This window comes from Orussus abietinus, unplaced genomic scaffold, assembly GCF_000612105.2.
Source record: "Orussus abietinus isolate OABI.00-Male unplaced genomic scaffold, Oabi_2.0 scaffold1, whole genome shotgun sequence".
NCBI lineage: Eukaryota > Metazoa > Arthropoda > Insecta > Hymenoptera > Orussidae > Orussus > Orussus abietinus.
In genome coordinates this window covers 4,560,551-4,588,045 of record NW_019396017.1, presented here as the reverse complement: position 1 = coordinate 4,588,045, position 27,495 = coordinate 4,560,551, and the positions used below count along the sequence as shown (strand labels likewise).

The 27,495-nt window shown below is 40.3% G+C and overlaps 5 protein-coding genes across 14 annotated transcripts; 4 read left to right on the top strand and 1 right to left on the bottom strand.

Moving 5' to 3' along the window:
- The first annotated feature begins 295 nt into the window (after positions 1–295).
- LOC105698129 (5-aminolevulinate synthase, erythroid-specific, mitochondrial) lies at positions 296–3,229 on the top strand. Its single transcript, XM_012422109.2, is given in 5 exon segments — positions 296–487; positions 1,027–1,093; positions 1,377–2,671; positions 2,748–2,948; positions 2,951–3,229. Coding segments are annotated over 5 exon segments (1,647 nt in total). The 5' UTR covers positions 296–454; the 3' UTR covers positions 3,002–3,229.
- A 449-nt stretch (positions 3,230–3,678) lies between these two features.
- Positions 3,679–5,720, top strand: LOC105698099 (metalloendopeptidase OMA1, mitochondrial). 2 transcript variants are annotated; one of them, XM_012422049.2, is made up of 8 exons: positions 3,679–3,851; positions 3,933–4,313; positions 4,373–4,512; positions 4,586–4,759; positions 4,858–4,965; positions 5,030–5,230; positions 5,304–5,480; positions 5,560–5,720. In XM_012422049.2, exons 2-8 carry the CDS (start codon positions 3,968–3,970, stop codon positions 5,656–5,658), a joined length of 1,245 nt encoding a protein of 414 aa, XP_012277472.1. In that variant the 5' UTR covers positions 3,679–3,851; positions 3,933–3,967; the 3' UTR covers positions 5,659–5,720. The 2 variants fall into 2 exon arrangements, with proteins under 2 accessions (XP_012277472.1, XP_012277470.1); XM_012422047.2 differs by having other exon boundaries at positions 3,679–4,313.
- On the top strand, positions 5,720–11,410 carry LOC105698097 (integrin alpha-4). 5 transcript variants are annotated; one of them, XM_012422044.1, is made up of 21 exons: positions 5,720–5,724; positions 5,980–6,159; positions 6,254–6,627; positions 6,789–6,850; positions 6,957–7,092; positions 7,160–7,245; positions 7,351–7,542; positions 7,668–7,770; positions 7,846–8,017; positions 8,230–8,414; positions 8,517–8,641; positions 8,749–8,830; positions 8,909–9,059; positions 9,122–9,335; positions 9,620–9,786; positions 9,858–10,041; positions 10,131–10,515; positions 10,583–10,676; positions 10,736–10,865; positions 10,940–10,996; positions 11,148–11,410. In XM_012422044.1, exons 2-21 carry the CDS (start codon positions 5,996–5,998, stop codon positions 11,211–11,213), a joined length of 3,129 nt encoding a protein of 1,042 aa, XP_012277467.1. In that variant the 5' UTR covers positions 5,720–5,724; positions 5,980–5,995; the 3' UTR covers positions 11,214–11,410. The 5 variants fall into 5 exon arrangements, with proteins under 5 accessions (XP_012277467.1, XP_012277466.1, XP_012277465.1 ...); XM_012422043.1 differs by lacking the exon at positions 5,720–5,724 and adding an exon at positions 5,731–5,908 and having other exon boundaries at positions 5,986–6,159; XM_012422042.1 differs by lacking the exon at positions 5,720–5,724 and adding an exon at positions 5,731–5,908.
- Positions 11,408–18,289, bottom strand: LOC105698098 (nuclear RNA export factor 1-like). Its single transcript, XM_012422046.1, has 11 exons — positions 18,078–18,289; positions 17,763–17,913; positions 17,234–17,538; positions 17,081–17,167; positions 16,637–16,880; positions 16,374–16,567; positions 16,166–16,278; positions 15,400–15,436; positions 15,093–15,325; positions 14,819–14,990; positions 11,408–14,724 (listed from the first exon to the last, which is right to left on the bottom strand). Exons 2-11 carry the CDS (start codon positions 17,839–17,841, stop codon positions 14,281–14,283), a joined length of 1,908 nt encoding a protein of 635 aa, XP_012277469.1. The 5' UTR covers positions 17,842–17,913; positions 18,078–18,289; the 3' UTR covers positions 11,408–14,280.
- Positions 18,290–18,772: 483 nt separating this feature from the next.
- Positions 18,773–27,495, top strand: LOC105698118 (protein MON2 homolog). 5 transcript variants are annotated; one of them, XM_012422087.2, is made up of 26 exons: positions 18,773–19,365; positions 19,492–19,623; positions 19,758–19,940; positions 20,043–20,279; positions 20,339–20,461; positions 20,540–20,737; positions 20,838–21,090; positions 21,162–21,315; positions 21,394–21,633; positions 21,761–22,050; positions 22,133–22,503; positions 22,571–22,783; positions 22,887–23,062; positions 23,171–23,333; positions 23,559–23,706; positions 23,788–24,041; positions 24,138–24,272; positions 24,388–24,638; positions 24,713–24,875; positions 25,014–25,157; positions 25,237–25,550; positions 25,651–25,835; positions 25,936–26,179; positions 26,389–26,501; positions 26,586–26,819; positions 27,057–27,495. In XM_012422087.2, exons 1-25 carry the CDS (start codon positions 19,246–19,248, stop codon positions 26,753–26,755), a joined length of 4,974 nt encoding a protein of 1,657 aa, XP_012277510.1. In that variant the 5' UTR covers positions 18,773–19,245; the 3' UTR covers positions 26,756–26,819; positions 27,057–27,495. The 5 variants fall into 5 exon arrangements, with proteins under 5 accessions (XP_012277510.1, XP_012277509.1, XP_012277508.1 ...); XM_012422089.2 differs by having other exon boundaries at positions 18,774–19,365; positions 26,395–26,471; XM_012422088.2 differs by having other exon boundaries at positions 18,774–19,365; positions 26,389–26,471.

Genomic DNA, 27,495 nt, shown 5'->3' with positions numbered 1-27,495 from the left:
AATCACAGTTTTTTAGTTGCGATTTTTTCGGCGAAAAAGGTCGTCGAAAACTCCGAATCGATCGTTACGAGCGATCGAAAGAATTCCTGCACGACTTTCCGGCACGTCCCTTGGAAACTCGACACGACGTTACCCTAACGCCCGTGACGCGCGAAAAGAAAACATCCGCAAGTACTCAACTTGAGGAATATTTGCCTTGCAAAGATGAATATTACATCATGCGACGGCACCGTTTTCACGATTCGATTGGATGCAAACAAAATCATTAAATCGGCATGAATTCGCAGAAAACTAGTGGTTTCCTTTGGCGTCAGTCCGCGCTCCTTCGATCCACCGTAGAAGCGTTACTAGAATGTAACCAGTCTCGGTAAAACCTCGTAGCGAGCCAAAGGGATCGTAGATACTTTTTCTAAAAAGTGTACTTGGATATTTTTTCAAAGTAGTAACAAAGGATATGGCATCCGTGTGGTTACCCTCCTATCCTCCAGTAAGTACATACATGCGTAGATAGCATCGCGCTACGTTCAACACGGCCAAAGGGTTCATTAAAAACAGCTAAAAAGAAGCGACGATCCTATGAAGTTGATACGGCCCAAGACGCGGGAAGAGCGCCGAACCCCTTCGGTGTATCCCTCGTGTTGTCCTTAAACCTGTAAATCCTCGTGCATCCGTTCATAAAAAAAGCGGAGAAAGGGCTCGTGACGTCTGCAGAAATTCTTCTAAATTTCCTATGTTTCGTTTCTAAGACTTTTGCTCTCAAGCGAAGTATGCAACGGTATCCAATGAAAAGGAATACTCCGTGTATGAATGGTAATTCGTCGAGTCCCGTCCTTGACAGCTGATCTTCCCTACACCGTATCCCCTCTCCCTGGTCTCGCGTACGATTTTGCGCCAAGGGTAATTCGGAGAAGTTGGTAACAGTTGGCAAGCAGCCACAATCAGCCCATGTCGTACGAGGACGGTCTTTTGTCTCGTACCGCTCCGTTGAAAGGGAAATCTGACATTTTCTTTTCTTTTCGATTCCAGCTGATTCGTCCGATTCGTCGAACCGTTCGTTACGTCAGCGGCTGTCATCCGTCGACCGTCCGTAAAGGTAAGCTTTACGATCTCTTATGGATAAGGCGCTCCCTCTCATTTACCTGCCTTCTACTCCTCGTTCTGTCGTAATTCCACCTCGTCACGCAGCGACTCAACTGTTTCGAAATATCATCGTAGCTCAGGTCGCACACCAAAGACGTGTACATGGAGAATGCGCATCAAATGCTACTTCGCACTTGGAGCAGGTACTCGTTTCATTGAGCGCTTCGCGTGACGAGGTAAATTGGATACACAAGGTTGAGCGTCCCATTTGGTAATCATAAGAACGTGTGTTTCAGATAATTTAGTCAACATGACATGCCCATTCTTGACCCGCCTATCTCCGAATTATGTACGTAATTATGGAACGTCGTTAATCTCGAACTATCGTAAACACTGCCCGATAATGTCCCGACTCTTTGGTACGACCGAATCCCTCGAACCCCAAGTGCAGCTACCTATGGAAAACCGGAGTCCGTTTCTGTCCAACGAACAGCCTGCCATTAAGGAGGTAAGCCCCTTGGTAGAGGAGGACGTTACGAACCTGAACGCAACTCCAAAAGAAAAAGAAGAATCTAAAGAAGATGCCACTTTTCCATATAAAGAGTTCTTTCACGAGCAAATCGTCAAAAAGAAGAAAGATCACTGTTATAGAGTCTTCAAAAAGGTGAATCGTCTGAGGGAAAAATTCCCTGCAGCTTTGGAATATTCGTATGGCGAAACACCTATTACCATTTGGTGTTCGAACGATTATTTGGGAATGTCCCGTCATCCAGCTGTGACGGACTCGGTTCGCAAGGCTTTGGATAAGTTTGGAGCAGGTGCTGGAGGAACCAGAAACATATCGGGCAACTCTATGGGCCATGAGATGTTAGAGAAGAGACTGTCTACTTTGCATCGTAAAGAGGCTGGATTACTATTTACTTCGTGTTTCGTTGCCAACGATTCGACTTTGTTCACTCTGGCTAAGCAATTGCCAGGTTGTTGCATTTTTTCTGATGCAGGTAATCACGCATCCATGATTCAAGGCATACAAAACAGTGGTGCTAAGAAATTTATCTTTAGGCACAATGACGCTCAACATCTGGAGGAGCTTCTGTCAAAGGTGAATAAAGAGGTTCCCAAGATTGTGGCATTTGAAACGGTGCATTCCATGACAGGTGACATTTGTCCCCTAGAGGAGCTTTGTGACGTAGCTCATAAATATGGTGCATTAACCTTTGTCGACGAGGTGCACGCAGTCGGTCTATATGGTTATACCGGTGCCGGCATCGGTGAGAGGGATCGGGTTTTACATAAAATGGATATTATCTCTGGAACCCTTGGCAAAGCATTTGGTAACATAGGAGGATACGTGGTTGGTTCGGCAGAGCTAATAGACACGATCAGAAGTTATGCGGCAGGGTTTATCTTTACTACATCGTTACCACCTACGGTCCTCTATGGCGCCCTGGCGGCGATTGAAATTTTATCTTCGGATGAAGGAAGGTCTTTGCGAGCGGAACACCAAAAAAACGTCGCATACATGAAATCCATCCTCGTAGCTGCTGGCCTTCCGGTAGAGCCTTCTCCATCGCATATCATTCCGATAAGAGTGGGTCACTGGTTTATTTGTATTTAAATATATTGGGTAAACAGTAAAGGACATTGTAAAATAATTTCAATTGCAGATTGGAGATCCCTTGCTGGGTAGCCAATTGGCAGAAGCACTGCTACGGGAAAAGGGGCATTATATTCAAGCAATTAACTACCCTACCGTGCCAAAGGGCCAGGAAAAACTTAGATTAGCCCCTACCCCTATGCATAGTCAAATGATGATGGATAAATTTGCACAAGATGCTTTGGATATTTTTCTTCGGCTGAATGCACGCTTAAAATAGAACCCAAGCTGAATGAATTGACCCACGCGATTTTAGTTCATTGAAAAATTTATATATTGTGACAAATAGATATATATTGTATAAATGAAACGAACCTTCATGTAAAATTCTATTTGTCAGGAATCAAGTTCTGTTAGGGTATATTATATAGAAGGAAGCTATTTGGTTAGAATTACTTAGGGTTAATTTTCATTTCAGTTACACCTATATAGACTTTGTACATACAAATTGTCCTATTTCATCTCTAATACATCTGAGAATGTATCTTGGAAGATGGATCCTTATTCTTTATTCCTTTTATATGTCCCATATTTTCTTTGTTACTAAATCCAGAGCTTATTTCTCAAGCAGTAATAATATAAAAGCCAGTTGTGCAATTGGCAATGATTTTAAACAACTACATAGAGAACATTAGAGAAGTAAGCCAGAAAAAATGAGAGCAACCACGGCCAACCACGGCCAGTATTGTGCATGACGCGTCTGGACGCGTCATTCGAGGTAAAATCCAAGTAAAGTATATACCTATTAAACTCCACCCAAAGAAGGCGGTACTGTACAAAAGAACTACGTAAATTACCTAGGGTATTTTACTTGACCAATCCTGGTAACGACTCGGGGAGAACAGCAGAGATGAGTTGGGAGATTGCTCACGTGCAGGATCGCGCGATCAATCGTGTGCTGCCCTCTGGTTTCGTACGTTAGCTTTCACCGTTCTTTGCCCCCAAGGGCAAAGGACCGTGAATTTTGAGAAAGAGCAATAGGTTTACCAGGCCATCGTTGACCATTTCTTTGCAGAGACAGTTCAAATAGTTATTTTATGGTTATCTCTTGATAATTTAAAAAAATAACGTTTACACAATTTTACGTATTACTGTATTACAATGTGATACAGATGTATGTATTTACCAGTAATAACTACATTTTGTTAGAAACCAAGGAGTTGTAACGTTACTCCGATTACCATTATATTTACAGTAATAGTATGGTTATTTGAAAATGTATATATAAATATGTGGCCAATTTTAAGGATTGTATGCAGAGTGCACTATTTGAAACAGCAGAAATTCACCCACTTTTTTACATTTAATAGTCCTTATAAAACAATCACAAATGCAATACCTTTGAAGTCGAAAGTTTCTATTAAAATCTATCGATATATAAAGTATCAGCGGTATGACTTTCACACAACTCCTCGTCGTGATATTCCCCCGTTACTTGCTCTTCTTCTGCGACCCTTAGTTCGTATCGGTGCTGTTATATTTGGCCGTTTTCTGAGAAAATGGTGGAAGCGAAAGTCCAATGATGAACAATTTCAGTATATTCAGAAATACGCGGGAAAGAAAAATGTCTTTTTTGGTGAGCCTTATCCCATCCTGTAGAAATCTGAAGTTCATTAAACATTTAGTTCTTTTTAGGTACGTTGGGTTTCTTTGTAATCTCAATTTTCCTTTATTACATCACCCATATTGAGAAAGATCCGATAACAAATCGATCAAGATTTATTATGTTTAACAAACAACAACGAATTCAATTGTCTGAACTTATATTTGAAGTGGTACGTCGATTACCACTGGAGCATGTAGAAGTTTACTTGGCTTGAGAAAATGTTATAATCTTATATCTTTTAGCATTTGGAGCAACATAAAAAATTAATAATATCAGCAAAACATCCAGTGTACATAAAGCTACAAAAAATTACAGAAATATTAATTTCCGCTAATAAGGATCTGCCAGTAGTTTCAGAGAAAAAATGGAGTCTCTCTGTAATTGATTCCCCCTTAAAAAATGCATATGTTTTACCAGTAAGTCATACATTATTTCTTATAAATTCTTGGCTATTTGTTATTTGTAACTCCAGGGTCGATTTATATCAGTAATGTAGGGATAACTTTATTTTCAGGGAGGGAACATATTTGTATTTTTAGGGATGATGCAGATGGTGGAAAACGATGACCAATTGGCTGTAATTTTAGCCCATGAAATGGCACATGCACTACTCCATCATTCGGTTAGTTCAACTTAAAGCAAGAGGCTGGAGCAAAAAATATATAAATACAAATTTATTGTTACAGTTTGAACAGATGTCGACTGGAATTCTAATAGATCTTTTAGTGATGATACCAATAATGGCATTATGGGCAATGTTTCCAGACGTGTTAGCAACTATTTTCCATGCCATAACTCAGCACGTTGTTGATATTGTACATAATCTGCCGTATAGTAGAGCATTAGAAAGCGAGGCAGACGAGATTGGTCTTAAATTAGCTGCCAAGGTACAATGTATATAAACTTTAAAGTACAGTATTTTGCTTTAAATATGTATTTATTTAAACTCGATAAATACAGGCATGCGTGGATGTAAGGGAAGCGGTTGTATTTTGGGGAATGATGAGAACTCTAACGGAAATGAACGTAGAGCCTAATCAGGTGCCTTGGTTGTCGACACATCCCGATCATGCGGACAGAGAGCAAAATTTGAATGCTCAGATGGCAAATGCTTTAAAATTGAGGGACCCTTATCAGGTTTGTGCGTTTGATGTGCTGTTCAAGATTTCCTTACAGGGTGTCGATGATACGAACATATTTTTTGTTTTCTGTACAGTGTGGATTGCTTAGCCCAGTTGACCCAAGAAAAACGTTTTATGAACGTACTACAAGAGATCATTTGGAACGATTTAAGCAACGAGGAATTATTACATAATATCGCGTGATGAAGTAGCGGAGGACCCTGTGTCGATACGCTAAATAAATCCTTCGTTTTCAATAAGTATTTTTTACTTTATATGCGTTCCGATTTTCGTCCTTTAGATTCTTGTTCATACTTCGCATGAATAATAGTTATATAAATAGCAATGGACAGTTCAGTCGGCATTTAATGTAGCAGTGATTGTCTTATCATCTCTCATCCTGTATTTCTGAAGCTGACCGACACTTTCCTCTCAGCCCTCCAAGTGCGTTCCTCTTAAAGTTTCCTACCTCTATGAATACGTGACATTTCAAATACTTCATAAATACGAATCAGTTTCAGACCCTCAGCAATGTTTAGTGTTAATATGTTTATCAAAATACTACATTTTTTTCCTGCATTGGTTCTCGGTTACAATCTGGACGTTAAAAGTGCCGTTCTGTTCAAGAGTCCCGAAAACAATAGTTATTTTGGCTACACCGTTGTTTTATATACTGCCGATCCGCAAAATTCTTGGTAAGCTTACTCATATATTCCATTCAAAGAAATTCGGCATACAAGTTTGATACAATAATAATATGATATTCTTTTGTATGGTACTTTTGCATAGGTTGATCGTTGGTGCCCCTCGCGCCAATGATACTGTCCATTCTGTGGCTAATCCCGGAATTGTCTATCGATGTTTACTATTTCAAGGCTGTTTAGAAGTGAGCCAACAGTATCATGGAACCGAGTATGGAAAGATTTCGCAAATTCGATATAATACGGTAATTGAAAAAGAGAACGCTTGGTTTGGAGCTGCTATATCGATACAGAAGCATCTGGGACTTATAACGGCATGTGCCCCGCGTACGATTATGACACTCAAGAATAATGGATACCACGCTCCCGTTGACTTTGTTCAAGACACGATGCATGGATTCTGCTATACTGGTTCAATTTTGTCACTCTTGCAAATAGAAGACAAATATACATCGATTTACAGTGAGTCGTGAACAATTCACAAATTATGTTTGAAGATACCGAATGAAAAATAATGAAATGCTTACTTTTTTTGCTGTTTCCAAAAGCTAGAACGATGTCAATGAGAGTTTAAACCTCATGGGTTACGCCAATAGTTGTCCGATAATAATATACTTTTTCAGATTTTCGCGATCGTAACTGGGGTAATCCAATACATGGATTTTCTGTTGCATATGCCTCAACGGTAAAGTAATACATTTTACTTGCTTCGTGTAAAATATGACTTTTTGAGATCCTTTGATAAATCTAAGTCGGTGAAAGAAATAGTAGTTGCGAGTCAACATTTTCAGAAACATTTTGCGGGAGAAAATCAACGAATAATAGGTAGGCCAAAGCACAAGACATGGGGCTCCGTCGAGATTACGCATGCCAACAATTGGAAAGAATCCGTAGAACTGCCTAACAGCGATGAACAGACGCAATTCGGTAATCCTGTATTTGCCTCGGGCAAGTTAATTGCTTTTATTTTAAACACCGTGCTATTTAACTTTAGGATATTCGGTCACATCAGGATTTTTCTTCAACAAAAGCCAGGTGTTATTCGCCAGTGGAGCGCCAGGTTGGGCATACGTGGGTCAGGTAATTTGTACTCCCTAAAATGGCGTCTTTGTTATCACTCTTAGATGAACATCTCGATTGAACCCTAGGGCCTTCTGGTTTTTTCATTTCTTCCGTCACCGACAGGTTAGCGTAATCGATCCAAGCTCAAAAACCAAGATAATCGCTACACTTGTCGGCACGGAGGTCGGTGGATTTTTTGGAGCCAGCTTGGCTGCCGGAGACTTAAATGGCGATGGCTTGGACGATCTCGTCATCGGGTCTCCTCATTCCGGAGAAGATAGTGGCAGAGTTTTCATATATTTAGGTAGCAGCACGGTAGGTTTTCATTTCGACAAATTTGCTTCAAATCATTGATTACGTATCCAAAACGACATAACTTGTAACATTTAAGCTGAACATTTGGTTGATATTCAAAAAGTTGTATCACGTGTGATTTATAGCACGAGTTCGTCAAGGTAGATACGGAGTTGACAAACGGTTTACAAGGAGCACAATTTGGTTACTCCTTAGCTTGCGGGGATTTAGATCAAGATGGATTTGCAGGTGAACCTCTGATGATTAATATGAAATGTCCTTTTCCTATCCCTCTATAATACTCGAATGGTCGCGATTCTTCAGACGTTATCGTGGGAGCACCGTGGGAGAAGAATGGAGCAGTTTATGTGTTCAATGGACATCCAAATATTCAAGAAGGCCTTGGACTTGGGCAATCTCAACGAATTCAAACGACCAATTCAATTAAGACTTTTGGATTTTCATTATCGGAGCCAGAGGACATCGATAATAACGGGTCGGTAGAAATAATGCTTATAATGATAAAAATTCCTTAACTTGATATCACTTTTCTTTCTGTAACCATGAACGGTCTTGTCTACGATTGGATTTTATTCCGTAGCTTAGAACATTTTCATCTGCACATTTACCGACTTAATTTCCTGACAACTCGTAGTCTATTTCTTCTCCTTCGTGTCATTGAAATAATTGACATTTGACGCTCTGCAGATATCCGGACCTCGCAGTGGGTGCATACAGCTCGAACCATGCAGTGGTGATCCGTGGAAAGCCAGTAATCAACGTTAATATCACGATTGAAATTTATCCAGAGGCACTGCAGGCAAACCACGTCAACGTTTTCTTCTGTATCATCTGCATAAAATATTATGGCAAGCACGCGCCGACTGTACAGTGTGAGCACGTTTGATTGAAAAATGTTTGCGGTACAGTCCATAACTGTTTTGCTCTGGTTTCATTAATTCTATAATTCACAATTGAGACTCGAAAATTCACAGATTTCGACTTGAACATCACGATTGATGAGGATTACAAGCGGACGCGCGAGGAAACGGTATTGCTGCCAAATGTTTCAGTAACCGGAGAAGTACGCTCGTGTATTAATCAGAGCATTCCTTTATCGGTGAGGTTTATGTTTGGCTAAGATGTCGCGATACCCGTTCCCAATGAATTCGGTCTAAATTCAATTCAAAAGTCTTGGTTATTAACCAATTGCTCTCGATATTGCAGGATAATATTCGCAATGTGGTCGATCCTGTAAAAATAATCGTTCGACACAAACTTTCGGCGAATCAATCTTTGGATGAAAAAGGTGAGATGTTATAGGTATAGGTATCCGTTTTTCGAAAATGGTATTAGTGTAGGGTCGAAATACTTCTTCGGATTTCAGACGATCGTAATTTTTGCAAAGCATGCTCAATCGAGAAGAAGGATAGTGCCTCGGAGGCAGTGGAGGTGGAGCTTCCTTTTGATATCGATTGTGGAGAAGACAAAATCTGTTACTCTAATGTATCCCTGGCGATAAAATTCCACGGTGTTCGGTAAGTTTTTCCGTGCTCCCAATCGGTATTAAAGGGAAAATTAAATATCGGCAATCTTGCAGAAATGATAGCGTCTGGATAATTGGATCGGGTGATATCGCTATTGTACTGAATCTGACAAATAGTGGAGAACCTGCCTATTTAACAGTGGTGACTATTTTTATTCCCGAGGGAATCTCGCTTCTTAGCGTTTTACCATTTTGTCAAGAAGATATTAGCAATTCCACGGTATCCGTATCCTGTGAAATTGGCAATCCATTCGACACGTCAACGGAGGTAACAACCTTAGTGATATAATTGTCTCATGACTTTAGTTTCGAAATATAACAGAATTTTAAACTAATTATAATTAATTACTTGTCCTTTTTGGAAGTTACTTTCTACAAAGCTATGTTCACTTAACAAAGTGCAAACACTCTTTTACATAATATATTAATCCAAAAAGGACTTGAATTCTTCATCAGGCAGAGGTCGTGTCTAGAAAGGACGCTGAGGTTTTTAACCAAATATTAAATGGTGGCATTACATTACATTAATGCTAACTTTGAAATAACTTGCAGAAAATTATTAAATTAGACTTAGATATGAAACTTATGAACCATGGTTTTTTTGACGGCAAAACACTTACATTCCGTGCAATAGTTAAAACTCAAAACATTAATCAGGGAAGTAAGGAAACAAGTGCACCGTTGAATTTAAAAGCTGAAGCATCTCTAATAATGACTGGGTTCGTTTTAAAATGTATTTACGACATTGAACGATGAGATCAACGAATACTAATGGTTTTCCTTCTTCTAGAAAACCCACCGATGAATTCTACCTTTTCTCGACATCGAAGGAGGGATATTTGACTATAAATTTTGAGCAAGTTTATCAAATTTCGAAATTTGGAGCCACTTCGATAAGTGGTATCGATCTCGTCGTTTCAGTGCCACTGGGATTAGAAGGCTCTGAAGTATTGGTTCTATTGAGTAAACCAAACGTTAGTAAAATACTTCAAATTTTCCAAATTCCTGCAAATGTTAAAATTTCAAACTTCACTTTGTAAGTAAAAAAAAAAAACATTTTCAGTTTTATATTTCCGGAAGACGACACGAGTGCCACTCCGAAGACATTACCTTTTTCGACGCCCATCTTAACGGTCGCTTTAGGGATCTCCTCGATAATTCTGAATTTACAATTAATGATACCACGAGAAAGAAAAGAGCCACACTTGAAGAAAACGCGGGTTCAGAAGAGACTGACTTCGCGGGACCCGAAATGAAAGAACCGCATGTCCCCAATTTTACAGGTTTACAAGTCACAGATGACACGTTAAGAAAAGTAATATCCCTAAATTGTTCCGCACCAGGGTTAAAGTGTGGAAAACTTACGTGTGAATTAGGATCTCTAAAAACACCTGACGACGTCGTTCATTTACTTTTAAACTTTATTCTTCATGTCACGTCCTCTAAGGGTAATTTCTAAGGCACTATTAACGTATATTTCGTTTGTTCCCTTTGTCAATGCATTCAATTTTTCAGATAGTTCAGAAGTTCAGAAGATCATTTACTTTAGTACGGAGGCTCGAATCAATTCTGTGCAGCCCTATATTTTTCGGTTAACGTCCCCCAACAGGTAAAAAGCAAAAGCGACGTTAATCATTCTTGCGTTTATTGTGATTTTAATCTTATTAGGTTTAAAGCACAAGTTACGACAACTTTCTACGTCGTTCCTAATATACAGAAAGTGGAGCCGTGGATTTTGTTGGTCTCAATAGCTTTGGGAATTATATTATTAAGTGTCATTACAGGTATTTTAAGTTGGGTACGTATTATCAGAACTTCCTTTTGAATCTACGATTTCTCGTGTTAATTGAATGTACGATTTGACGTGTTTAGCTTGGCTTCTTCAGGAGATACAAGAAGGAACAACTAAATACGTTGAAGACAAGTGATGTATGTATCTAAATATGATAATGATACTTTGTTCCGTTAATTATCTTATGTTTTATTCATATTCTCATGTGTGTAATTTTTAATAATGCTTCGATCGTGCGGATTTCATTCATTTTATGTCGCGTTAAACTGAAATTATTTCACTTTACAGGCCTCAGAAATGGAAAGTCCGTCACAACTTATGAATGCTGACATTGACGAAATGGAGAGCGATTAAGTTAATATTAAAAAAGATACGATTGTAAATACAAATTTCCAATGTTTTCATTACTTAACAGCAAGTCAATAATTATTATAGTAAATTTGTGAAGAATTTTTTTAAGGAGAATAATTCAAAGTACATTTTGCATTTTCACTAGTGATAAACTTATTATAATAAAAATACTTTCGCAAGAAGAAATTAGTAATACGAAAGGAGAACGTCATGCTTTATTCTTATTATCGTGTATGTACAATAACTTAATCGTTCCAAGGTGGTTGACGCGTACTCCATTCAATATGATCATTTCAAGAAAATTCCACACTTTCATTCCAGTTCTAAACATCCTGATGTTTGATTCCATTGAATTATACAATGAAATATATCTCCTAAAGAACAATCAGTTTTCTTTTCGCGCTAAAAATAACATCGATTAATTCGATCGCTTACGGTGCCCAATTTTCCTTTGCTGTAGATCGCATTGATTTTCCAATGGATTTAACATTACTTTACGACCGGACCACATCTTGACAATTATACATTCATTTTTACGCGACGTGAGCATAAATTATCTTGCAAGAGTGAAGTTTAAAAACACTCAGAAATTAGAAAGACATGACTAGTCGATAACATTCGATTGCAAGAATTCATTGCACTTTGCAATGAAACTTTTACTTTTCATCCGTAGTTTTGAAGATCCTGGAGCAAGAGGCTTAATGTCTGATGTAGATACGGAGTCTGATGAGAGGTTGTTCAACACATAGTAGGAATCTCTTCGGTGTTGACAACTCCGCCGTGCACACGCTGGTTTATCGGCAAAAAGTTCCGATCCCATGGTAGACCGATCAAGTAACTTGGAGTGACATGTTTCACTCGAACGGAATCCTCTCCTCGTCCACGAAATCAAGAAAATCCACGTTGCCTGTCTCCGGCGGAGAAATAGGTTGAATCAAGACGGTGCCTTGTCTTGACATTTATTTACATCCGAGAACATCCCCGGCCTCTTGGAGCGTAACCAAACGTTGACGAAGAACAGGAATTGCGGCCTCCGCGTTGCAGCTCCTTCGACTTTGTCAAAAGGAGAAGACTACTGATCTTCGTAAGCTCCTTCTTGATGTGCCAGTGAAATTCATTGGCGGTTCTCTCGATTGATTATTGAGTTAACCTCTTGGCAGTTAACCCGGCCAATAAATGTCTTCGCACTTTATCTTGGATATACTCTGTGTGGCACCGGAAGTGTCAAATAAAAACAAAGTAAATGAACGATAATTAAGTAGCGTAATGCCTAAACAAAAATTAATAACGAAACTTATACGGAAATAATAGATTTAAGAACAATTATGCAGTATAATTTATGCTCACGTAGCGTAGAACACCGAATTGTTAAATCAGAGAACCGCCATAATTTGTAGAGATTGTATTATTACGAAATCGATTGCAATAACATTTCAATCTGGTTCTGGTAACGCAAATGAATCGTCCCTAACATGATATTTTACCCTATTTCGTGGATAAATTGCCATTAATGGAAAACTTGAGTGATACCTTTCAAGGGCAGAAATAGATTATTATATACTAAAGTTAGTAAGATTTAATCCAAGACATTGAGTAAAAAATCAAATTTAGATGTATGAGAAATTGATCCACCGTTTACATTCTTTTTCATTCGTTTTATATTGCTTCCTATTATTTGCTAGTTCCATTTGAAAACAAATGCCATGTTTTTCGTAAAATATTAGGATTTGGAAAGAATTTCAAGATTTACTTAATACTTTAGATTTAAAAATGAATTCCTTCAAAGTAATTGGTCAATTTTTAAGAAATTCATTGAAATATTACTTCATTGATTCTCAATGTATAAGTTCGTAATATGTAGTCATATCTTAACCATGTGGTGGATCAACAAAACCTGAACATGAAATAAATTCTTCCATCTATCCTTGAAAGGTATCCACTGTAATATTATATTTCAATGAAAATATATAATATCTAAGGTTTCAAGAGTAATTTTGACAACTACTTTATAGGAATGGTAGTCGTCTGTCATGTTTGACCAGCACGGAGTCGCGGAACGATTGCAACGATAAACCGAAATTCCGTAGCTTCTGAGATTGTACGTATGAAAAGTAAAGCGCAACGTCTGTTAAAATACAGACCAAGTTAATGTACAATAATTTTTATACTCAAAGGTATACAACTCGTTGGAAAAAAATGTATGTTCTGCGGTAAACTATTCAGTTCTACGGTCGGTTTATCTCTGCTGAAAATCAATGAAGAGTGGAACAAAAAAAAAAAAGAAAATATCTAAATGTCATAGACCATTAATGACGCAACGTTCATAATTTTCGCAAAATAGGTAGAAATGAATATTACCGTTAATATTTAAAAGAGAACAATTGTCTTCCTCACCTTTCCACTCGCAAATTGCTATTGAGTAAAATTACTCAAACTAACTTGCTGTGCGTCGCATTTTGAGAGTTTAAACACTTAAATAGCTAGTATACCGTTAGTTTCCTTAAGTCATTCAACGCACAGAACTCTAGAATTTACTTCCTACTAATGAAAGCTTTGCAAGAATATTTTTTTTTTTTATTAACCTGTAAAATATCCTTAGAGATTTAATCTACTAGTTCCAATGTACGTGCCATCAATTTTGTCAGAAGAGCAAGCATCAAATGTATCCGTATATCCTTTTAATGGTAAAATTCAATTAAATATAGAAAAAATGAGAATCATTGGCAGTTACCGTTACACTTTACACATTAAACAGGAAAGAGGAGCTTGCTTTTCTAACAAAAGCTCGACTCGGCCTGGATACGGAATTGACTATAAACCATAAATCTACGGCTACAACGCTTAAAACACGAGATTTTGGGTGAAACAACGAGTGCTCTCCCAGAAGTAACTATTTAGAATGTATCCTCTCAAAGGACTAGATCCCCAAAGCATCACGATTCCAGCGATGAGAACGCATAATCACCCAAAATCCACGAGTAATATTCAAAATGCGACGTACCGCCAGTCCTCTGAACCCTGTAAATGTACATACAAAAGAGACGATCGCATTCGTGCGAATCCGTGATTTTCATTTTTTGAAGGCCTCCTGAGGAATTTCTCCGCGCTTAAAAAACTCCTGGAACGCAGCCATGGCATCGTTGAAGTTCCATCGAACTTCCTCTAGGCACTTCAGGCTCCATTCCAGGGTCATATTGGTTCGTTGACTCAATATCAGAGTCATCTGTCTTTTGGTTTCCTCGGATAACGTTTCTTCGGACGTAGAGGGCATCGTCGAAGCAACACTTTCTACCGTGGCCGTAGACTGCGATCCCTGTGCCTCCATCATCATGGGCTGATTCTGAATTAGCACCTCCTGCGCCCCCGTGGGGTTGCTGATGTGCAGCTGTTCGTTACGGATGCAATACCCATTGCCTTCCGGAACAATGATAAAGGTTCGATTAAAGCACCGAATCTGACTTTTATTTTCGATCTCCTGGAAGAGGCCGGTCACTGTGATGAGCATCATTCTTTCCTGCACGATATAGAAGAACAAAAAAAAATCAATTCGGTTAGATACCATATTTCTTCAAATGTTTAATTGCACAGATAAAGTGGAACTTACTTACCGTAGCTAAACAAATGTCCATCGTGAAACTGTTCAAATCGTGATTTGTTCGAGGCAGGGTAGAAATGAAGGATACTATCGGTAGTCTTCCTTGTTTGAGTAATTTCCTTCGTCGACCAGAGTCAGTTATCCTGAACAAGTTTCTACTCTCAGTGAGGTATTTACTGTAGTCTCTAAAGACAGAACGAAATATGAGCACATGTTAATATACCACAGATATGTAGATACCATTAGGAGATACCATAGGGAAAGGAAAGAAAGGAAAATGAACGCACTTGTTTACATTTTGCGTGTGATTCACGGTCAAACTAAAACACCCATGTTCATGGTAGGCATCCAAAAGTGGTTGTCGATTCTCGCTGTCATAAATGAGAAAGTATTGTTGTAAAAATTGACTCGCTATTTCCTGAGCCTTCGGATTAGCGACAAACATCCTTTGGGTGGGTGGGAGTTTAATTTCGTCGTCCGCCACGTCGAATAATATTGGTCGGGGCAATTCTACTCCATCCTAATCGAAAGTTTCCAAAATTAACATAAGTAAGATAATTTAATAGATATACTTTCTGCAGCGATCAAGCTTACCAATCTCAGGAGTTTTGGAAATCTTTTCCGCACGTCACTGCCGCCAAGAAAGAAAAGCCAGAAGCCCAGAAGCTCCGAGTTAGTTGTAACGAAAGAAGTATACATCTCATTAATTAGAAGGGTGTAGTACTAGTTAAATAGCCGTTAAACCCGACTCTCGATTCAACCGTTGAAGCAGTGATCGATGGACATTAAGACATTGAATTTTTGGTAAAGGAAGTTCTTAAAACTGCGACAAAAGTAGATCTCAGAATTTTGAAGAAAAATGTCCCCCTGATTCATTGGCTGAAAACGGAAAGGGGTTCAGCAGTATTCACAACTCACATCGTTGATAAGATGTTACCAGATTACCTATAACGTATTTAATTTTTAGGAATATCGGGCGATTGTTGGCCGACGTTCTTAGTACCCTTAATTATTGACGTTTCACAAATGAATATCGATATCACTTTAAGTTCATCTATCATAGATTTGAAAACAGGATTCTAAAATGTCAGATCCAAGTAGACCTCTGGCAATGATTTTATCACGCCCTTTACAGCGAGCTCACAACACCATGCAATTCTTTTTGTATAAGATCAACTATAATAGGTACATCCCGCAAAGGTAACACCTCACCGTAATTTCTTCTCCCGCTTTTTCAAAAAGAAAAGAATTCTTGGCACATTACAGGTAACAGAGAAAAACAGACCGAGAAATACTGAGAATCTGAGATGAAATATACAAGATTCCCTCTCATAGGGAAATCACGTTTCATACACATTACCTTACATAATCACTCTGAGAGGACTTGTACTTGTCGCATACTGGATTTCCTGCAAGACGCAATTCTTCCAGTGCCAAATCTTTCAGCACGTCTAACTGATTGATTTTCTCTATCTGCAATTACCATGCAACCATGTGTCATAAACTTACGGGTACCACCACATAACCTATATCGTGCGTAGGTATTTCAGTAAAGTGCATTGGTTTACTCTGTTGTCTCCAATATAGAGGATCTTCAGATTTGGAAACTTTTTGTTTAGCACGTTGAGCAGCTCGATGACTTCCAACTTGTTCCCTTCAAGGTTCAATGCCACCAAATTGGGAGTGTGCGCAGATACAATGTCTAATACTGCCAACAACATCATGGGTCGAAACAGGGCACAGAAATAATCAGATACAAGGTCTGGAAAAAAAAAAACAGAGCAAATGAAATAAGCTGCTAAAGTCTTTTATGATAAAAAGCTTTATTAACCTGGGTCTAGATGAAACCGCGATAAATCCAATGCATTCGTTTCCTGGACATATCTCTTGGCCATGGCTTGCTTTAGTCTCTCTTTAAGGGTGGTATCGATGATACACTGTGGAAATCCTGGTTTCACTCGAACAAGGATTTTGAACCCATCGGGAACGGTTATCTTGCGATCACAGTTTGCCAATCTTATTGCTGCTTTAGCATCATCGACATAGAAAACAGCATCCGATCCAATGACTTTATACTGGCAAGAAAATGTAAATATTACCACATAGAAACAGTTAAATGGACAATCTGAAGTCAATTATTTCTTCAAAATGTACCGACTTATATTGGGATATTGAGAGCATACTTAAAACGTGCTAACAAGACACATAGATTAGGATTGAATGCATATCCTTTAAAAACGTTTAAACAAATCTTAAATATTGAATGCTAATTTACCATAACAGGTGTGAAACTCTCAGGAGCCATATGAGACAATAAATTGTTCAGTAAAAACATCTTGTCAAACTTTCGTCCATATGGTATCTACAATAAAATGATATTCATAAATATCGATCCTCCTTTTTATTTACATTGTCATGTGATACGCACAATAACTTTATACCAATTAGATTCACTAATTGGTATCAACTGGCGACGATGAAACGCCCTTTGACCACCCATACCTCGAGGAGGCAAGGGACTATTTCTACCTCGTCGCAAACCTATTCCTCTTCCTCTGATTCCACCTTGTCGTCCATTATCATTAGGATGAATCGACATTGAAACGTCATCATCTAACTGACGTTTAAGAGCAAGGTTCATGTTATGTGGCCTTTCTCTGCCAGGCCGTGCTTGAGTTTTAAACGACACTCTCGGTCTATTGCCTCCCATGCGAACAACTCGATCATCGTGTCCTATAAATAAAGGGATACCATTTAAGCAGTTCTAATAAACTTTTGGAAAGAAAAAATGTTGATTTATATACATGTATTTGATATGAAATTCTATTATAAATTAACAAATAATTAGAGCATATACATTGTCACCGATAAACATTGAATACACCAAGAAAACTGCAACATCCTTTACAATCACGACTTTAGAAACGTATATATGTATGATAAAGAAAAATACTTACCGAAATAAGATTTACTCTCCAAATTATCGTTTCTCCCCCCTTTCCCAACCCAACTGGGCTTAGATGACTTCTTCGGCATATTTTCAGTATAGATAGAACTTGATGAGAATCACAAAACAGTCCCAGAGTACATTGCACGTCACACTTGTACCTGCAGGTTGTCTTTGGTTAGGTTCAATACTGCTTACAAGCTCGAGAAGGACGAATTATTTAAGGTTAATAGTGTTCATTTCTATAGTTCGAGACACGGAATTTCATGAAGATTCAATATGAAAGAAAAATAAAATTATTTTTCCTCGGATATCCTCGTGGTACCTTTAAATTATTAAGCAGCAGTCAATTCGGTCGAAACCAAATTCAATCGTTTTATTGAGAAATAATAGCGTACGCTGCCCGGTATGTACCACGGATACTTCACAATTTACAAAATGAAATCCAATTGCTGATATGCTGACTGTAACCTGTGTAAGTTTTTGTCCCAGGGCTTATTTTTCACGTTCCTCGTCACTTGCTCCGTATTGCTCCGCATCAGAGATCATGCAGAGATGAACAGAGATGAATTGAAAGATTGCTCACGGGCAGGGTCGCGCGATCGGGTTCTGTGCTGTCCTCGGTGGAACATGCTGGAGGCTCACGCACTTGCCCCGATGGCGCCCCAACTCAGAGATAAGTTAGGAACTTTTTCGCACCTGCGATCACAATAGCTCGACGGGGAAGGTTGTTCTCTTCAAATTGATCTGTCGAGCGAGTGGCTGTGATTTTTTTCAAATGAGATACTCGTTTTTAGGCGTTATTGGCATTTTTACCAAAAATGATATACCATGTAACACGATGAGCAAATACAGGTGTCATCTAGCGTTTGAGTTACCAATCTCTTGGTACAGTACTCCTAGGCTCGCTTAATCGAATGGAGTTTCGGAACTTCGTTCTGTTGGCGATTAGAATCTTTTCACAAGTATGGAAGCGTATGTAGGTAATTCCAAGTGTATGATGGGTACCCACATAGATCGACCGTGTGGATCGTACCAATAGCAACGCGGAGAGCGATTGCATGCGCAAAAGAAGGACGGTTGAAGTCGCGCGACCGACTCGTCTCTCTCGCATATCGCAATAGTCGCGACCGTCGCGACAGCCGCGATATTCCCCGATACTCTCCGATCTCTCCGATAGCCGATATTTTGACGCATTTCGACCATTTCGACCATTTCGACGTGGCAACGAGGCCAGCGAGCCGTGGCCGATGAGGTCCGACCTCGACGGTTCGTCTCCGGCCGGCTGTCAATGAACGGCGATCGGCATGAGCCTTGACAAGGCTTGTGACGATTTTCCTGTTGGGAACGCCTTCAAACACCTTCGCCGACGTGGCCGTCGTTGTCAACGAATTGCGATAATCCACTCTGGTTTCTCTACGACTTATCATGCCAGAGGGCAATGCAGGGAAAAAGGGTGTAAATAAATAAGTTGTACAATTGTTACAAACAGGATGGCCTCCTCGGTCGTTGGAGGCGGCCAAGAAAATGTCTCCAGGTTCCTTGAGTCATTGCAAGCCGATCTTAAAACTCTCGCCTCGGATTCAAAGAAGAAATACCCTCAGATTAAAGAGGTACCGTCGTTTAATTTCCTGTAATCAATGGTTAATCGTTTATTACGATCTATTTCTTTGCTCGGGATTTTAAATTATTTAGCGGTACGTCGAATAAACGGTTTTGTATTTATTTGACTGCTGTAGTCTTGCGAAGAGGCAATCGCAAAGCTGAGAACTGCTTCGGGGAATCCTGGAACTCCGATTTACTACATTGTAAATCAAATACTTTATCCCTTGGTTCAGGGCTGTGAAAGCAAGGATGTGAAAATAATAAAAGTAAATAGACGTTATATATAGTTTTTTAATGTAGACGTTTAATTAGCTTTCTCATCTAGTTTTTGTCTCGTGTATTTAAGGATAGAATCTGTGCAGTGTAATATATTTAATTTATTTTAACAATTCTTTTTTAGTCTTGTCTCAATATAATGCAGAAATTGATAACGCAACAAGCCGTGGATCAAAAAGGTGCTCGATATATTACGGACACTTTATGGACGTTGATGGAAGCTGGAATAGAAGAAGTAAAAATTTTACAAAGCGTAACTTTATTGCTTACGAGCAACGCAGTCGTTCACGGCGATACTCTTGCAAGGGTAAGTGGAATGCAGAGTAAATTCAGTGAAAATCACATGGTTTGTTTTTTTTTTCTTTTTCATGTAAGGTAAAATATAACCAACACTGGCTTGTGTTTTCAGAATTTGGTTCTTTGCTTCCGCCTTCATTTTACAAAAGACTCGACTACGATTAATACGGCGGGTGCTACGGTTAGACAGTTAGTATCTTTGGTGTTTGAACGAGTAGTTGTAGAAGACGAGGAACACCCAGACCGCATAGGTTCTGAAGAAGTTAACTTGGAAGAATTGAAAACTCCTACAAATCAAGCACCAAAGCATCTACGACCCTGTGCAGCTGATGCATATTTGATGTTTCAGGTAGCTATTTTCTATCTGCGTTAGAACGACGGTTCTTACATCTTTTGAATTTTCTTTAGGATTTGGTACAATTAGTGAACGCGGATCAGCCGTATTGGTTGATAGGAATTACAGAGATGACTCGAACTTTTGGTCTCGAACTTCTGGAATCCGTCTTGACAAACTTCCCCTCGGTTTTTGAGGTACTAAATTATTCATGTAATTAGACGTATACATTTCTAATGGCTAAAGTGGAAGTATTAATTCGCACTTGCTTTTAGCATCCAGAGTTCAGCTTCTTGCTGAAAGAACGTGTGTGTGCTCTAGTGATTAAGTTATTCTCTCCAAATATTAAATATCGCAATTCTGTGCCTGCATCGTTACAACAGGCAACGCCTTTAGACAAGCCTTACTTTCCTATTAGTATGAGACTCCTGAGAGTGGTCTCCGTTTTGGTGCAAAAATACCATTCTCTTTTGGTAAGCAACCTTTTCTTAAACTTTTTAAATGTTGCAGTGAGTTTTGGTATTGACGGAATAGAATTGATCGCTGGTATTACACGTTGACATTAATCTTTAGGTAACGGAGTGTGAAATATTCTTGTCCCTTATCGTCAAGTTCCTCGATCCTGACAAGCCAACCTGGCAGCGGGCTTTGGCATTAGAAGTCCTTCATAAAATGACCGTACAGGCTGATTTGCTTACAAGTTTCTGCGAGTGTTACGATTTGAAGCCACACGCCACGAATATATTTCAAGACATTGTGAACAGCCTTGGTGCCTACGTCCATAGTTTATTCGTTAATCCGCAGATAATGGGGCAGAGTGCAACAGGTAATTAAAGCAGGTACTGCGAGGAACCTGTGAAATGGGTGAAGTAAACGTTAGGTCTCGATTTTATAAAGGTGCTGGAGTTCCAATCACCCAAGGATCCGCGCCCACGCTGTTAGCAGGAATGCCTATTGGCCCTGGAGTCTCACCGCAGCCAGGTTTCTACTCGCGAGGAGTTTGGCTACCCGTAGTTGCTACTTTTCCTAGTGGTCAAGCTAAATCGACGTAGTAAGTTGGTTCGTTAATATAAATAAGAAAGTACTTTGCAGAACAAAATAAGACGTGAAAATCATACTTATCTTTAAGTCTGGAAATGCTGGATAAAATTGAGCCACCGCAAATCCCCGATGGCTATGGAATTAGCATCGCATACGCTTGTTTATTGGACATTATCCGATCAATCGCTTCCGCGACCGACGGTCCTAGGGAAAAGGATTTGGAAGGTGGTAAAAGGCCCACCGAAGCCGAGCGAAAACTTCACGTGCAACTAATTAATTCAAGTTGGTGCGGCTTATTGGCCGCCTTGAGTCCTCTGGTAGATGCCAGGTATGCCTTACGTAAATCTTACGTCGATATAAAAAAATCAGTATATGTGTGATTTAAGTCGATTAATTTGAAACCGTCATAAGGTACAACGTATTTAAGTATATATACGACCGTACTTCTCACTTAGCACCGACGAGTCCGCGACAGAGAACGTGCTGAAAGAGATCCAGACTTTTGCTTCGCTCTGTGGGTCACTCGACTTGCACACACCCCGAGATGCATTCATTACCGCAATTTGCAAAGCTTCGCTGCCCCCTCATTACGCATTGACGGTATTGTACAGTGCTCCACAAGGTATACCGAGTGCCCGACCTCAAGAATCCACTCAGTATAATCCGGCTGCTATAGGAGAGCCAGACTACAGGCAACAGGTAGTTGCCGTTGGTACGCCGCTACCCACGGCATCATTGCCCATTGGTACGCGTTAAGTATATTTCGCGATTAGATCGTTAAACCGCGTACAAGTGGAATAGAAATGTTCATTGATTTTATCTTCCAGGTGCCCAACAGGGACCAGTCATGCTGACGGCAAAGAATCTTCAGTGCATGCGAGCGCTATTGGTCCTGGCGCACTGTCATGGAAGTATTTTAGGTAGCGCTTGGCATCTGGTGCTAACCACCTTGCAACATCTAGTTTGGATTCTTGGTTTGAAGCCTTCCACTGGTGGCTCCCTAAAAGCTGGAAGAACTACGGCCGACTCGAATGCGGTCCTAACCACTGCAGTCATGGCGGACCTGCCCGTGCTCAGTGCGATGCTCAGCAGACTCTTCGAGAGTAGCCGACATCTCGACGACGTCGCGTTGCATCATCTCATCGATGCCCTTTGCAAACTGAGCCACGAGGCTATGGAGCTTGCGTATTCCAACAGAGTGAGTGTATTACAGTGTTCGTTGAGGTAATCTCAACATTCTGTAAACGACAGGATATGGGTTTTAGGAGCCTTCGTTATTCGCTGTGGCGAAACTCTTGGAAACCGGATTAGTTAATCTGGAGAGAGTCGAGGTACTATGGAGACCGTTGACCAATCACTTATTGGAGGTTTGTCAGCATCCTCACATCAGGATGCGGGAATGGGGAGTCGAAGCGATTACGTACCTTGTCAAAGCTGCGCTACAACATAAATATCCCCAACCTCTCCGTGACAATCAGGTAAGCACAAGTGATTCTCTTTGCGTCGACTGAATCGATCAATTGGAGTATTTAGTTTCTTCTGTACGCAAATCGTTTCTCTCTCTTATTTTTCTCTCCACAGAAATTACAAACTTTGTTGCTTGGACCGTTATCGGAGCTGTCATCCGTTCGCCACGGTGACGTGAGGAAAAGTCAATTGGAATGCGTCCTTCAGGTACTAAACGGAGCCGGAGACACCTTGTCTCATGGATGGCCTTTGGTTCTCGGTATCATTGGTGCAGTTTCGGATCACCACGGGTAAACTTTGATGAAACGTATCTAAATTCCGGTGAAACTGTGAAACGTATTTGTATACACTCGACGCGATGTTTGTTCTTATAAATCTTGTTTAATTCGATGCTTTAGAGAGGCCCTGGTCCGCATAGCTTTTCAGTGCCTCCAGCTGGTGGTAACTGACTTTCTACCGGCAATGCCTTGGCGATGTCTTCCACTGTGCGTGGATACCGTAGCGAAATTTGGATCCCAAACTCAAGAATTGAATATCTCGTTGACTGCGGTACAGTTGATGGTAAGGAAATTTAGTTTCCTCGTTGAGGTATTTGCTCGATATCGAGTAGAGTGCAACTTGTACCTTGAAACCACGTTTGCGCGACACAAAGCCAAGCATTCCTTTTCGTGTACAGGTTCACCTTAAGCAGTGGACCCGTCGTTAAGGGCTTTTGCAAATACCTTTATTCATATCGTCTGAAAATGTTATTACCTATCGTCTAAATGGTCCCGTTTACTATTCCAGTGGAACATCAGTGACTATTTTCACAATAATCAAGAGAAATTGTCCGTTTCCCTGCGAGGGGACTATGCGTCGGTATTGCCCGATTTTCCTGGCACCACTGTCATGCCACCCTTCGATAAGTTGTGGATGTGTCTATATGCCAGATTGGGTATAATTTCTATTTATTTGCACAGTCCAGTTTTAAGGCGAAAAATGAAAAGTCTACCGAAACCGCAATGAATGATTACAGGCGACCTTTGCGTCGACTCTCGACCGGCGGTTCGCAAGTCGGCGAGTCAAACTCTCTTTTCGACTATCACGGCTCACGGAGGCCTTCTCCATCAACCGACTTGGCAGGCCGTACTCTGGCAGGTGCTCTTCCCATTGCTAGACAAGGTCAGGAGCCTCTCCAACTCCGCGAGCAACGAGAAGGTCGACACCAGCGGTAATATTCTCATCCACCACAGTAGGAACACCGCGCAGAAACAGTGGGCAGAGACGCAGGTTCGCATCGTGCGCTTACTTCCTCTTTTGTCATTCGTTCCAACGTCGCGGAGTGCCCTGACAGGCCCGTTGTCGCGATCTTGATTTTCCTTTCAGGTACTAACCTTGAACGGAGTAGCCAGAGTTTTCAATACGAAACGACAACTCTTGCAAATGTTAGGAGATTTTCCAAGAGCGTGGTCCCTTCTTCTGGAGTTCATCGAGAATTCCGCTCTTAGCAAGAATAACGAGGTATGTTGAACGCAATCGGCAGTGGTCGATATTTTTCTACCGTCTATATCGATCAGCCGATTCCATAAGAAGTGCTCGTTCAAATAACGGCGACGTCGTTGTACAATGTTTGCAGGTGTCTTTCGCAGCATTGAAGTCTTTCCAAGAGATCTTGTATCTTCAAAGAGGCTGCGATAATGGCGATGTGGTGAATTCCGGAGATTCGGAGGCACTTTGGACCGTTGCTTGGCGGGTTTGGCTGAACATCGGTATGGAGAGTACCGCTCCGCCACAAGAAAGCGAAACCGAGCCTTATGTGCCGTCGCAAGCATTCCTGAGTGCACTAGTTTATATATTTCCAGCTGTCTTTCAACACATACAGAATAAGTAGGAAATCGTCCTACCACCGATCGCATTAAACGTTTGATGACGACACTGCGGATATATTTTCTGTTCGATAGATTTACTGCCAGCGACCTCCAGAAATTGTGCATCGTATTGAAGAATGCTGTAGCAGTTCCGGTGCACGGTGAATCGACACCTTATATCTTGTCTACCGTGTCGGAAGCAGTTCTTACTCAACTGCAAGAAGGAGTTCTTCATTCGATGGAACTTTTGCAAAAAGTCCGATCAACGTCAATTAACTTACAATTACTTTCATTTATGCTTTGATTTATGGAAATGATTACGAGCAGCACTGTTTGTCTGATTTAAAAAAATTTTTTTCCTCGACAAAATTAAATCTTTCGTTTGTTATCGCAGGAAGCCTTGAACGGCTCGGAGAACCTGAGGACGATGATATGTTCGATCTTTCTGCAGCTATTAAGTTTCTCCAAATTGGCCTGTCAGGCGCCGAGTTACGGAAAGATACCTACGAAAGACATTTCTCAAGTCCGAGGCATTTCTGTAAGAATTACAAAGGATCCGTTCAACGTTGACTTGCTATTTCTATTTCTCACGCATTTCATTTCGTTCGCTTTATCAGGCGGACTGGGTGACGATGAACTACGTTCCTTTCGGAGAAAAGGCGCTTTCAATGGTTGTAAGTTTGTATCAGAAAACTGCTCATGAAATGGCCGTGATCGAGGGCGAAATCTTGAAGTACATTGTGGAGGCCCTTCACGTTCCTTTGGCCATGAAATATGCCTGTCCTTCTTCGGGTACGTGGAAATTAGCCGTAACGAGTTTGTTAGCCATTCTCCATACCGGCCTTCCCTTGGCAAGGAAATATCCTGAGCATTTTCAAAATATGTGGCTGGAATTGGCCGATACCCTGGATGACTTCTTATTTCCCAAGAGGTACGATACTTAAAATTATACACTTTAATTAGACGAGGATCGACTCGTTACATTTATTATTACTATCTTTTGATTTTTTTTTTTATATACATATATCTAGCTTGGTAACGGTAGAAAGAGGCCTCGAAGAAATTCAATCCGACGAAGCTGTCGACTGCCAGGTGATGGAACTACTGAGAGACGAAGTTCTCCCGCACTCCCAACACATACCTCATCAATTTATCTTAAGAGTAGTCATGCTTCTCAACAAGGGCTCCATTCATTCGGCAACCACAAATAATATTGGTAATCAATGTCTACTCGATCTACGGTTCTCCCTTTATTTTATAGGGATTGCCTTTACTTGCATCTCGTATTAATAATTCATGATATACTTGGGTTTTAGAAAAGCACGGGGAAACCAAACTAAGAGAAGAATTTGCGAAGACGTGCTTTGAAACGCTCCTACAGTTTTCTTTGTTGGATGGACTAAACGGTGACGCGGAATCAAATGCTGAGAAAATTTCCGAATTTGACGAAGGAGGTGTCGCCGGTCGTCTTGCAGTTACTGCCCTTTTGCATAGGTTTCAGGAAGTCTTGCGACGTTACATAGAAGACGAACGGCGGAGTGGAAAGTGTCCATTGCCTAGGTAACGTAACGCTTATCGTTTCATCGGCGATAACGATCCCTCCTACTTTTACATTTTCCTCCTCAATTCGGCGTCCATGAGATGTTCTTAGATCTGACTTTCAAGATACATCAACTGGATTGCCTCTAAGAGGATCTAAACGTTGCACCGTTGCGTGATTAACATACCGTCACAGATGTAGGTTTGTCGATTACAAAACCGTTTTCTAGGTACAGGTTGTCGGAGATATCGTTTGTGCTGAAAGCTGTAGCGACATTGGTAGTCTCTCTAAAGAAGGCTCCTTCGAACAAGGGTGATTATTCTACGCTCACGTTGTCGAGATGTACCACGTCACAACTTTTCTTTACACCGATCCAAATATTAAGTACAAAACACACATATGTACACCTTTGGATTTATTTTCTAGTCGAACGATCGGTATGGGAGCAGCTAATAGGATTGTATCCTTGCCTGGTCGAATGCACGGTAGCAACAGCTTCCACGCAAGTGTCCCGTTCTCTCAGAGAAGCTTTGCTGCAATTTCACGATTTGTTGCGTCCGCCGTCAAACAATTCACCGACGTCCAATGGTGTTTGACCAATGCATTCCCTTATCCTGAAGAGAAATTCTAATACGCGCTATGCCACGAAATAATGGAATGGTATGAACATTTGGTATTTTTAATAATAACTTATTCGATAAGACGAAAGCATGCGCCTCGAAGTGGACTCACGTGACAGACGTCATACTTGCCGAGCCAAAAAGGGTCTGCATGCTCTAGACGTTCAAGGAGAATTTAAGTTTATACACGGATGGGAAGACTCGGAAATATCGTGATTCGTTCACTGGTAAAGTCGTCGCGATACACGGGTCATTATTATATTTTTTTTTCTTCTAGATTTTCGTGTTCCTGGAAATTGGACGCATCTCTTAAGGCTATTTTTTAATGGGTTTTGGGATTTTGCATGAATCGTGGATGACGTTGCAATAACGGAAACACGAAGGGGCAACGACGTCATCGTAGCGAGCACGAAATAGAACCAAAGGTTCACGTAGTCGAGGAATTATCGAGTAGTTCTACGCGTAAGGAGTAATCGCTGTAAATACTTACAGTTAACGTGCGAGTATCGCGAGTAACGGGAGACGGAAGGTCGGGTGGCTTTTTTTAATCAGTATTGTACATACTAAGCTACTTTAGCCTCCAAGCGGATCTAATTGTAATTGTGTAATTAGACGGTTTTATAAATTTTAAACTATTGCCACACTGTACTCGTGAGATTTCGTAAGAACTGCGAACGCGTACTGTAGCGATGTAAATAAAGTAATCAATTATTCGA